The sequence below is a fragment of the Scyliorhinus canicula genome, chromosome 4, assembly GCF_902713615.1.
Source record: "Scyliorhinus canicula chromosome 4, sScyCan1.1, whole genome shotgun sequence".
Classification (NCBI taxonomy): Eukaryota; Metazoa; Chordata; class Chondrichthyes; order Carcharhiniformes; family Scyliorhinidae; genus Scyliorhinus; species Scyliorhinus canicula.
This window is the reverse complement of record NC_052149.1, coordinates 191,920,115-191,932,922: the sequence shown is the minus strand read 5'-3', so window position 1 is coordinate 191,932,922 and position 12,808 is coordinate 191,920,115. Positions and strand designations below refer to the sequence as shown.

The 12,808-nt window shown below is 41.6% G+C and overlaps 1 protein-coding gene across 3 annotated transcripts in view; it reads right to left on the bottom strand.

Moving 5' to 3' along the window:
- LOC119965263 (protein FAM13B-like) overlaps window positions 1-12,808 on the bottom strand; it is a 212,025-nt gene that overhangs the window by 68,720 nt on the left and 130,497 nt on the right. For 2 of the 3 annotated variants that reach the window (XM_038795769.1, XM_038795771.1), the window contains one exon: window positions 10,787-10,852. The exons of the other annotated variant lie outside the window; for it this stretch is intronic. In XM_038795769.1, coding sequence (XP_038651697.1) covers window positions 10,787-10,852 — 66 coding nt within the window. The remainder of the gene's footprint in view (window positions 1-10,786; window positions 10,853-12,808) is intronic. 3 annotated transcript variants of the gene reach the window in all.

The window sequence follows — 12,808 nt, the reverse complement described above, 5'->3', positions numbered from 1 at the left end:
GCCCCGGCAGCGAGTGTTTCGACGAACCGGCTGCAGTCAGAGTATTTTAGGTTATATCATGGAACGAGGCAGGGGTGCCCTTTGTCCCCCCCCCCTGCTGTTTGCCCTGGCGATTGAGCCGCTGGCCATGGCATTGAGGGAGCCCAGAAACTGGAGGGGGTTGTTTGGGGGGGGGGGGGGGGGGGGGGGGGGGAAAGAGAGCGAGCATCGTGTCTCACTATATGCGGATGACCTGCTTTTTTACGTTGCGGATCCGGTGGAGGGGATGGGGGAGGTCATGCAGATTCTTAGGGATTTTGGAGACTTCTCGGGATACAAGCTAAATGTGGGGAAAAGCGAGCTTTTTGTGGTGCATGCGAAGGGCCAGGAAAAGAGGTTGGGGGAGCTCAAGATGGTGAAGAGGAGCTTTCGGTACTTGGGCATCCAGGTGGCCAAGATTTGGGGGGTCTTGCACAAGCTCAATTTAACGTGGCTGGTGGATCAGATGGAGGACAACTTTAGGAGGTGGAACATGTTGCCACTCTCCCTGGCGGGCAGGGTGCAGTCCTTAAAGATGACAGTCCTCCCTAGGTTTCTGTTCGTCTTCCAGTGCCTGCCCATTCTCATCCCCAAGTCCTTCTTTAAGTGGGTAAACAGGAGTATTACGGGATTTGTGTGGGCAGTGGGGGGTGGGGTCTGCCGAACCTGTGCAGCTATTACTGGGCAGCGAATGTGTCTATGATTCAGAAATGAGTAATGGAGGGAGAGGGGGCGGCATGGAAACGGCTGGAAGCGGCGTCCTGTATAGATACTATCTTGGGGGCACTGGTAATGGCATCGTTGCCACTTCCACTGACGCGATATACCACAAGCCCGGTGGTGGCGGCAATACTGAGGATTTGGGGGCAGTGGAAATGGCATGGGGGAGGTAGGGGCCTCAGTCTGGACCCCGATACGGAACGGCCACAGGTTTGTTCCAGGTAGGATAGATGGTGGGTTCCTAAGCTGGCATAGGGCGGGAATCAAAAGGATGGGGGACTTGTTCATCGATGGGACCTTTGCCAGTCTGAGGGCGCTGGAGAAGAAATTTGGGTTACCCCCGGAGAATACATTTAGGTACATGCAGGTTCGGGCGTTCGTGAAAAAGGAGGTGGGGTAATTCCCACTGCTACCTGCCCAGAGGATACAGGACAGGGTGGTCTCGGGCGTGTGGGTAGGGGATGGTAGGATATCGGAAATATACCAGGAGCTGCAGGCAGCTGAGAAGGCCTCGGTGGAAGAGCTGAAGGGCAAGTGGGAGGAGGAGCTGGGCGAGGAGCTGGATGAGGGCCTGTGGGCTGGCACCCTGGGCAGGGTCAGTTCCTCCTCATCTTGCGCCAGTCTTAACCTGATTCAGTTTAAAGTGGTGGACCGGGCGCATATGACAGGGGTGAGAATTAGTAAGTTTTTTGGGGTAGAGGACAGGTGTGTGAGGTGTTTAGGGACCCCAGCAAACCACGCCCATATGTTCTGGACATGCCGGGCACTTACAGGATTTTGGAAAGGCTTTGCAAGGGCTATGTCCAAGGTCTTGGACACTCGGGTAAAACCGAGCTGGGGGATAGCGATATTTGGGGTATCGGACGATCCGGGAGTGCAAGAGTTGAAAGAGGCTGGAGTTCTGGCCTTTGCCTCCTTGGTAGCCCGGAGAAGGCTCTTGTTAATGTGGAGGGACGGGAATCCCCCAAGCGTGGAGGCTTGGGTCAGTGACATGGCGAGGTTTCTCAGGTTGGAGAAGATAAAGTTTGCCTTGCGAGGGTCTCTGCAGGGGTTCTAAAGACGGTGGCAACCATTCCTTGACTTTCTCGCGGAACGTCAGGTGGCGGTCAGCAGCAGCAGCAACCCAGAGTGGGGGGGGGGGGGGTTTGCTTCCATGTTATTTGTAAGGGGCGGATGCCCCACTTTGCTTTGTTTGTTAAATATTTAGTTGGTTAGAGGGTTAATTTGTTTTTGTTGATATATTGCTTTGCTTTCTTTGCATTATTTTCTCTTTTGTAGTGTTTTGTAAAAATTATTGAAAAATCTGGAATAAAAACATTTTTTAAAAAATAGCACCAAGCCACATAAGGAGACATTAGGTTAAATTATCAAGAACTTGATTAGAAGAGGTAGATTTTCAGCAGTTCCCTGAAGGTGAAGTGAGGTAGAAGCAGAGAGGTGTGGGCAGAGCTTAGGGCCTGGTTAACTTAAGGCATGTCCACCATCGACAAGCAATTAAAAATTGGGGATGTTTGAAAGACCAAAATTAGACTAGCAGGAATACAGAAACACAATAAATAGACAGCACTGGAGTAAGGGCTGACTAAAATACACTACAATCCTTCAGGATTATATCTCAATGTAGACTCTCCCTCGGGTTCCAATCCAGACGTCCACATAATCAAGGTTGACATTTCAGAACAGTACTGGTGGACTGCTTACATTGTCAGAGGTCTCATCTTTTGGTTGAGATGTCAAACCAAGATGTCATCTATCCTCTTGGGCAATGAGACGACTGTAGATTTTAGCAATATTGACTTCTAAGTTTAGGGATATGTTAAGGGTTAGAAACCTGGGGTTATAGTGCGCTTGACTCCAGTGATCATGCTTTTGAAAAAGGATTTTCATAGAATCCTACAGTGCAGAAGGAGGCCATTCGGCCCATTTCATCTGAACTGGCCCTTGCTCCTACCCAAGCCCAATTCCCGCTTCTATCCCTCTAACCCCACATTTGGGCATATTAGCATGGCCAATTCACATAACCTGCACATCTTTGAACTGTGGGAGGAAACCCATGCAGACAGGGGGAGAAGGTGCAAACTCCACACAGAGTTACCAGAGGTCTGAATCAAACCCAGGTCCCTGACGCTGTGAGGAAGCAGTGTTAACCACTGTGTCACAGTGCTGCGCACTGTTTTGCTTCTCAGAAACAGGTGAAATTGACCGAAGGAATGTGGTTTGACTGGGGAACTCCTTGGGGAGTTATTGTGCTGTTGCAGCCTGCAGAGATAATTTGTTTTTCAGCTTGAAGAGATATGGTCATTTCTGGGTGGAGCTCAGGAATATGCAGAGAGGCAGGGGGTTTTGGAGAAGCTTTGGGGGAAATGAGGTGAATTTCTGATCTGCCCGAAACTGAGTCCACAATTCTGTCACAGTAGGATAGTTTTCCGAATAATAATCTGTAAAGCAGAACAGTCTTGTTTTGGGACAAGAAAGAAGCTGAAACACACGAGGTAAACCAGCTTTTTAAATATATTCAGCCAGAGTCTGAAGAGTTCCAATCGGAGCCAAACTGGTTTTATAAAGCAAGTATTACTCTCTGCCTTCTAATTTTAAGAAGTCTTACAACTTCAGGTGAATGCGCTCCGAAAGCTAGTGATTCTAAACAAACTTGTTGGACTTTAACCTGGTGTTGAAAGAATTCTTACTGTGCCCACCCCAGTCCAATGCCGACATCTCCACATCATTCTAATTTTAAGACAGATTAAGAGCTGTATGTTTCTTTTCTTGTTGTTTAATGGGAAATTAAGTAGTAGTGTTAAGGGGTAATTGTAAGCTGTTCTTTTCAGTTAAAAATTTTATATTGTATTCATAATAAAGTTTTGTATTAATACCAAAGCCCTTTTTTTCATGCAATCACTTCGGGAACAAATCATTCTTTCCGCAGTCTTCCAAATAATCTAAAATATTGGGGTTCCGGTTTAGTATCCCAACTACTGTAGGGGTCTGGGATCGTAATAGCAGAAATAAAATAAATTGGAAAATGTTAGAATCTATTATTAGGTATAGGATAACACTCAGAAAACTATACTCAACATGGGTTTAAGAAGGGGGTACAAGGGCAGCACGGTGGCCTAGTGGTTAGCACAACCGCCTCATGGCGCTGAGGTCCCAGGTTCGATCTGGGTCACTGTCTGTGTGGAGTTTGCACGTTCTCCCCGTGTCTGCGTGGGTTTCACCCCCACAACCCAAAAATGTGCAGAGTAGGTGGATTGGCCACGCTAAATTGCCCCTTAATTGGAAAAAATAATTGGGTACTCTAAATTTAAAAAAAAAAAAAAAAAAAAAAGAAGGGGGTACATTCGACAAATCTGATATAGGCTTCTTGGGGTTGTAATTGGCAGAGTAGATAAGGGAACTAGTGTATTTGGATTTTCTAAAAGCATCAACGACTTCAATGAGCGGGAACAAAATGTACTGTATCCAAATTTGTGAAGCCCAAAAAGTTATGGGGGAAAAGCAAGCTGTAGGACGACTCAGGAGGAGCAAAGGAGCATAGTCAGATTGTGCGACTGGGCAAGAATGTAGGATGTCGAATGTAATGGAGAAATGTGAGAAAGTCAGTACAAAGAATAGAAAAGGAGAGCATTTTTAAAATAGAAGAGAGACTGGGATATGTTAGTATTCAGAGGTACTGGTGCCATTGTAAACAAAAATCACAAAGTTAACAGCAAGAAAATGTACAAAATTTACAACTTTTATTACAAAACCTTGAATAGAGCTTTTGACTCCATACCCAAGGAAGGATACATTTATCTTAGTGAGCCTTTGTCGCACTCCCCCCAAGACTGTCGCCCCAGATGGAGGATTGTCCTACGAGGTGAGATTGACCACACTCGGCCCATCGTCCCTGCACCTTTTAAGAATTTTATGTGTTTCAATGAGATCGCCTTCATTTCTATGAGCCTTGACTGAATATTCTTGACAGAATATTTTTTGCAGAGTCCAGAATTAGGGCTCAGTCTCAAGTAAGGTGGTCAGATATTTAAAACGGAGATAACAAGAAATTTGCTCACTCCAAGGATTGCAAATCTTTTGGCATTCACTACCCCAGAGCATTGTGGATGCTTAGTTGAGTAGTATATTAAAGAGTAATATTGATAGGATTTTTGGAAACTAAGTGAATCAAGGGAATAGGGTGGGAAAGTGGTTTTCAAATAGATCATACATTTCAAAGGGCAAAATGGCCTATTCCTGCCCTATTTATTTTGTTGTTAAAACAGCCATTGGCCCTTTGCAAAGGGTAACGGAAGTTCTCCCATCACCTTGGTTAATATTTTTCCCTCCATCAATATCAGCAACACAGCTGATTTGATTATTTATTAACTTCTTATTGTGGGACGTTGCCGGTGAAAATTAGTCACTGCCTTTCCCTACTTTTCACAGCAGCGATTATAATTCAAGAAATACTTAATTAGCTATATAGTATCTACGAACACCCGAGGTTGAGAGAAGCACTGTATAAAAAGTCCCTTCTTTCTGAGCTGTATTAAATTCAGAAATGACAGTATCCAGAACTAAAGTCAGCAGGACATTTCCATATAAACACATTCAAAATGTCTCACAGCAACTTAAAGGTGGGCAAGGAAGCAAAAATACAACGGTTTTGAATAAATAAAATGCAACAGATTGGAGATGGGACATGCTCAAAGTCAGAGGACTGTATTTTAATATTTCTTATCATATCTATAATTTGTTCTCCATACAGCTTCAATGCATTCTGAAAGTATGGAAACTTAGCTTTTCAACTGTATGTGAAGTATGAATATGCTCACAGGCAGCACAGTAGTTAGCACTGCTGCCTCATGGCGCCGAAGACCCGGGTTCGATCCTGGCCCCTGGTCACTGTCTATGTGGAGTATGAACATTCTCCCCATGCCCACGTGGGTCTCACCTCCACAACCCAAGATGTGCAGGTTAGGTAGATTGGCCATGCTAAATTGACCCTTAATTTTGGGGGGGGGGGGGGGGGGGGGGGGAGAAGAATTGAGGGCTCAATTTATTTTTTAAAATGAACATGTTCACAACAAATTTCTTTTTTTTTTATCCAATAATTCCAATTTCATTTAAAAAAAATCTTCCTTTACAAAGTAAAACCCACTTGACCCTTTACCCAATTTACCCTTATGGAAATCTATAACAGAATCATTAAAGAGTGTTTAGACACATGACAAAGACAGAAGCACAAAAAATTATTTTCCCCATGGAGATCAACTCTTCAACTGCTCACAGGTTTGTAGAATTTGAGGTCAGGTTTTTCCAATTTCAAGTTCATATACTGTAGCAACGTTATTCCAATGTCAAGTGTATAAGTGGCCATAAAGAATATTCAACCTTTTAATTCTATGCCAGGCGCCGGAATGTGGCGACTAGGGGCTTTTCACAGTAACTTAATTGAAGCCTACTCGTGACAATAAGCGATTTTCATTTCATTTCATTTCATTATCTCAATTATTTTCTCCCCAATTCTCCTTTTTTCCCTAAAAGGTGTTTTCTGCTCTTGACAGTGGCACACGAGAACAGAAAGGAAAAAGAACAAAGAACAAAGAAAATTACAGCACAGGAACAGGTCCTTCGGCCGTCCCAACCTGCGCCGATCCAGATCCTTTATCTAAACCTGTCTCCTATTTTCCAAAAAGTTAGGGTCAGTTTTGGTTGCAGACTGTCTTTTGGTTAACTTTCACTTCTCGCAATATTTTCCTCAGAGCAGACATTAGCAATTATGACTCAGTCATGTGAATGATTTAAATACATACATTCTGCAAAAGAGGGCATCCATTTATATGTGTGCACTATAATAAAAGCCAAAATCCTGATCTTAAAACTTCAGGGAATTGATGGTCAAATCAAAGTAAAAACAAGATTAATTTTTATAATTTAAAAAAACATTGAGAGTACCCAATTCATTTTTTCCAATTAAGGGGCAATTTAGCATAGCCAATCCACCGACCCTGCACATCTTTGGGTTGTGGGGGTGAAACCCACACAAACACGGGGAGAATGTAAAAACTCCACACGGACAGTGACCCAGGGCCGGGATCGAACATGGAACCTTGGTGCTGTGAGGCAGCAGTGCTAACCACTGCACCACCGTTCTGCCCCTAATTATTATTAAATTTAATCAAAACATTAGTGTACAAAGACCAATTGAGATACTTTGATTACTTACAATTTAAACCAATTCAAAATGCTAACGTTAACCATTTGAGTACTGAATATTTTGTTTGCAGTTTTCAATCCAAATATCATGCAGAGTGATCACTTGCGTTAATATTAATACCTGAAAATCACAAGCCCAAAAAAAACTAACTAAAACACAGAAGATCAATTCTGCATGGGACAGAGTGGGTTAATTAATCTGAATATATCTGACAATTCAAAACTTAAGATTTGTAAGTTCCAATTAAAATACATCTTCAGCTGTTTTTTTAAATTACTTTATCAGGATTACAAAGCCAGAGCTCTGTGGACAGGGCAAACCTCTAATCTAGTTCCTCGCCTGCTCCAAAAACCAATTCAACTGAATCCAAATTAAGTTAGACAGACTAATTTGCTCTTTATGGTCTTTAACTCTTTAACATCCACCATCCAAGATTCCTTTCTTTCCTCTGTTCAAAACATTGGCTCTGTTGGAGGGCATTGATACATGAGGAATTTTAATCAGGGTAAAAAAAAACACGTATGTAAGAATAAGAAATTATTAGTTTTATGGTGTTCATTGGAAGTTAGGATAGTTGAAATACATACGACAGTTGAAATACATATGACCAATCCGGTGTTTCATTAGTTCAGGGTTAAAACTTCCCTGACAACGCAGATGTATTAACTCCGAGATTGCAGAATTAAGTGTAAAGGACAGATGGGTAAATAAAATATGTCCGTGATCATGTTTCTTGTTTAAAAGGGTGGTGACAAAATGACGTCTGGTCAAGAACTCTTACTCCACCCCTTTTCAAACCAGCAGAGAATTGACCTCTGCTTGTTAATGCCTGCATTTGATATGTCTCTTGTGGGGACCATGAATTTGGATTCAGCTGAATTGGTTTTTGGAGCAGGCGAGGAACTGGATTAGAGGTTTGCCCCTGTCCACAGAGCTCTGGCTTTGTAATTCTGATAAAGTAATTTAAAAAAACATCTGAAGATGTATTTTAATTGGAACTTACAAATCTTAAGTTTTGAATTGTCAGATATATTCAGATTAATTAACCCACTCTGTCCCATGCAGAATTGATCTTTTGTGTTTTACTTTACAAGTAACTACAAGTGGCATAATATTTGCAGTAACTTCAGGAATTGAGTTATTGTAAACTGGCTAATTAACCAGGCAAAAGCAAGGTCAGGCCAGGTTTAAGCGCAACAGAATCAGGCGCGTAACCACCAGGAAAATAGATATGAGAAGGTTGCAAAATATGAGAACTACTAACCCCTGAATAACACACGTGTTCAGCCCATACAGGAAAAGCTTCATACGGACAACATCTAACACCTGGTGATGACCAGGACACACTTCCACTTTTTCTTTAAATCTTTAGGTTAAACATTCAAGAAAGGCTGGAATGACAGCAGCAGTTGTGGGAACTCATGGTGGCTCTTGAGATTTCTTAACAACTACAGGCACTTCAGAACGCAGGAACATCACTGATTTCACAACGGACACAGGATGAACATAGCTATATGAACTATGGTGCTTTATATAATTTTATTGACGGGATGTGCATCCCAGTAGCCAGAGACTGGAACAATAATATAACTTATTTTAATGCTTGGCTGCAGCTACATTCGGGGAAAGACAGCAGATGCGTATACAAATTGTGTCTGTACTTCGCACACGTTCAGGTAATCAATGATGCAGTGACATGACTTAACACAAACTTCTATGACAAAGTGACTAGATATACAAAGGTTAGATGCAAAGGTGGAACAACTTACAGGAATAAGGAAGAGAATATTGGGAAAGGCAGAGAAAGGTCTAGCCAGCTTGGGGGAAAGAGGGCCTGGATATACAATTGAATAGGACAACACAGTGTTAGGGACACACACTAAGACAATCAACAATAATTAACAAATTCATCGACCAAAAAAAGGGAGAAGACGGATGGCTCTGATAGGTGCAGCAAAAAATATACATAGCCAGTGATGGATGGACGGACGGACGGACGCGCCCGCACACACACACGGCCCTCAATGTTGTGCCGAGCAATGATCACCCTACTCAAACCCACGTACCCCCCCCCCAACCTTACTTTTTTAGGACACTAAGGGCAATTTAGCATGGCCAATCCACCTAACCCGCACATCTTTGGAGTGAAAGTTAGTGGCAGAGTGTGGGACTGTTCGATGAGCTTACTTGAAAACTGCTATGAATAACATTTAATGACGGACAGCAGAAATAGTCTGGGAGGCAGGAATGATTGATATCAAGACATTAAATGTGACATACATGGGTTAGTTTGAGGGGTGACCTTTGAATTACATCCACGGTGTACATACGGAACATCTGGGAGGTTACATACCCCAAAGGCTGTATATCTTTGCTACACACCCTGCAGCCTTCATATCATTTCATTGTGGTCAGTTGGAGTTCTGTAAACATCTTCCATGACCAAAAGGGGGGAGTGTTGGAGGGCATTTGCTGAAACTGGCCCATTATATAAATTATAGGTGGCCCTGTAACTACATTTGTGCTCCTATATTATTTTTGAATACTTCTGATGAAGTTAGGGGTGGGTAAGACAACACCCACTTTAGCCATATACGTGATAACTGGAAGCTAGGAAAATTGATTGACTGCATGTAATGAAGTGTGACGTGAATATAGTTGATTGATTGTATGTAAATGAGAATACAACTAATTCGGCCCCTTGAATCTGTATATTAACCCGTGAGCCTTAGCTCAAGTGAGAAAAGGGTGCTATCAAAAGGCTGCGGAGCCTCAGGCCTTTTCTCCCACAATTCTATTAATAATAAACTGCTTTTTTACTAATACTCAGGCCTTCGTGTGAATATTTTCACCTCCAACAGCTCCTTAGTAAGCGTACAGTTCCATGGGTGCCTGGCAACCTGAGGTACTTCCTCCACATGACCATGCTTACGAACAATGCTGGATAAGCCATTTAATTGTAGCTCAACAGTGGAGTCAGATCTTGTCCTTAATCAACGGCACTTTCACTAGGTTCAATGGACAGTATCATAGAATCAGTGCAGAAGGAGGCTATTCGGTCCATAGAGTCTGCACCGACCCTCTTTAAAAAAAAAAAAAAAAGAGTCCACCACCTCGGTGCACTCCCCCACCCGATCCCGCAACCCTACCCAACCAGCACATTTTGGACTGAGGGAGGAAACCCGAGCACCCGGAGGAAACCCCGCAGACACGAAAGATATGTGCAGATTCCACACAGTCAAGGCTGGAATTGAACCTGGGTCACTGGCACTGTGATGCAGCAGTGCTAACCACTGTGCCGCACCCTAATCAGATGTTTGAACCTTCCTACAAGTCAGAGATACGGAGGCCAATTTCAGCACCCTATTGTCAATGTGACCAGCATCAGATCAAACATGTTCTCTACTCTATTGCTCAATTTCAAAAAGTAATGATCACCAAAACAGAATTTTGGTTTCTGTGCAGATCCACTGCTACAGTTTGTAAACGGTGCAGATACTAGGTATAAATCAAAAAAAGGGTACAGAATCAAATTCATAAAATGTAAAGAATTTTAATCTATATAGTGTAATGTAACTAGCTACAGATAATTTTGGAAATGTTAAAATATTAATTCAGCATTGGTAAAGATCACAGAACAGCTTTAATTATAATGCTTCCGGAATGAATTAAGCTCAGTTTTCAAAGGGCTAAAAGTTAGTTCACTTAGATTCCATATCCCAATATTATATATTTTTTTAAACAATCCAAATCATTAAGATTTCCTTTTGCATGTAACCTGAAGCTTTTACTCTTGATATTTCTAAATGTTGGTTGACTGAATGCAGATCGATGGCAAAGCATACTTACCATTCCCATCTCTTTGAAGATGCATTGTTTTGAAATCAATGAAGGGAAAAGTGATTGTACATGGCGCTAATAGAATGAAAAAATGGCAAAAATACCAGTGAGCAGCAAGCAGTCACAGACACCCCATAAACACAAAAGTAGAACAGAAAATACAATTAAAACAAATTCACTACCAGAATCAAAAACAGCATTTGCTTTTATGGTGAACGAGTAGCATAAATTAAAATACTGAAAAGAACCACAGCAGTTTTATGGAGATTTTGATATGAAACTAATTTGAGATCGATTCTGATTTGCCGACATTTTACTTTGCTCAGATGACACTCATTTTCTTGCACAATGGATCACATGAATGTAAAAGACTGCATTATTGGTCATTTTATTTTTGGAGGCCCTCCAAAACGGTTTTCCACTTTCTCAAAATTAACCTTCGACTAAAAAGGGTAGGTGCCTGACTCAGAGGATCTTTTCCAAAGTTGCTTGAATTGGTTGCAAAATATTCCAACCCATCTGAAGAATAACTAAATCCAAATCCCTGCACGAGAACATTAGGATCTCTTCAGAATAGTATAAAGAATTCACGTGCAGCAATATTAGCGTCTATCCTTCCACTTTACCAAGTCAAACTTAAGTGAAGCAGAAGTGCAGAGTGGCACTGTGTTGCAACAATAAATGCTTGAAATAAAATGTGGAAGGGCAAGCATACATTATAAAATTCTGAATAATTACGCAATTATGAATACTCGAGTTTGCCCCTGACAAATTTTCATGGCTTACTTACAACTACAACCAGTAATTATATAATGCCTTTAACAAAGTAAAACATGAGTATTGCTGAAAAAGAACTTTCCATCTTGCACTAAGGATAATCACAAGAATACAGATGTCAGAGGAAACAACAAATTTATATTGTATGAGAAAGCAGTGCTGATTTATTGGCAAGACAGACAGATTGGCAGAGACATTGGCATTGGTGACTGACATTTAACAGGCATCGCCTGGAGGAATGAACCAGCGAACGGTAAACACTTATTTTGTTTAGCTGAATCAGATGTGATGCGTGCACAAGTTTTTGTCTGGAAAGAACAGAGCCCTGCGTATTAATATATGTAGCTTCCAGGACACACAAATGCATCACACCGTGAGCACAACTGAATCTGAAATTGATTGTCAGTGTAAATTTCAGCACACTGAGGATTATTCAGAAAATGTTGTCCAATCACAGAAATCACATCTAACGTTGGACAGTTTTACGTTTTCCAAGCACAGGAAGGTTAGGGATGGTCTGTACCTAGCACTTTTAGAACCGTGGAAGGGAAATGCGGTTTGATACAACATTGTACGACCTACATACAAAATTAATATACCACATTATTTGTGCAAGAAGCACTCAACAAAAGTGAGACAAATGTCAATTAAAATCTCATCTTCTCTAACCCATCCACAAGAAAATGAAATCTTGAAGATTTTGACTCCAGAAGAGGAGCATCAAGAAATCAAAGATGATTCAAGTCAACCAGAAATGACTCCAGAAGAGGAGCACCAAGGAATAAAAGAGGAATCACATCAACCACAAATGACTGATGTCACCAAGATTAATGTAACATCAGATCATTCACACAATACTCAAGAAGAAACGCTCAATGAAACATCAGATACCACAAAGGACACTGACACAAATAACATTAGAATGACTCGAATTATCCACACGGAACAGTTATTGAGCGCAACAAGAACAAAAACCACAAGAAGCGCAACAATAACAACAAAAACTACAAGCACAACAACAAAGTCTACAACAACAACAAAAACAACAAGAAACATAAATACAACAGCAACAACAAACATGACAACAACAACGAAAACAACAAAAACAACAAGGACAACAATAAAAACAAAGACAAACGACAAAAACAACAACAATGAAACAACAACAATGGTACAACTCTGCACAAGAAGAACAATGTAACAGCACAGCTCAAACCAATAGCAAGAGTACAAACATACCATGGCATGGCAACG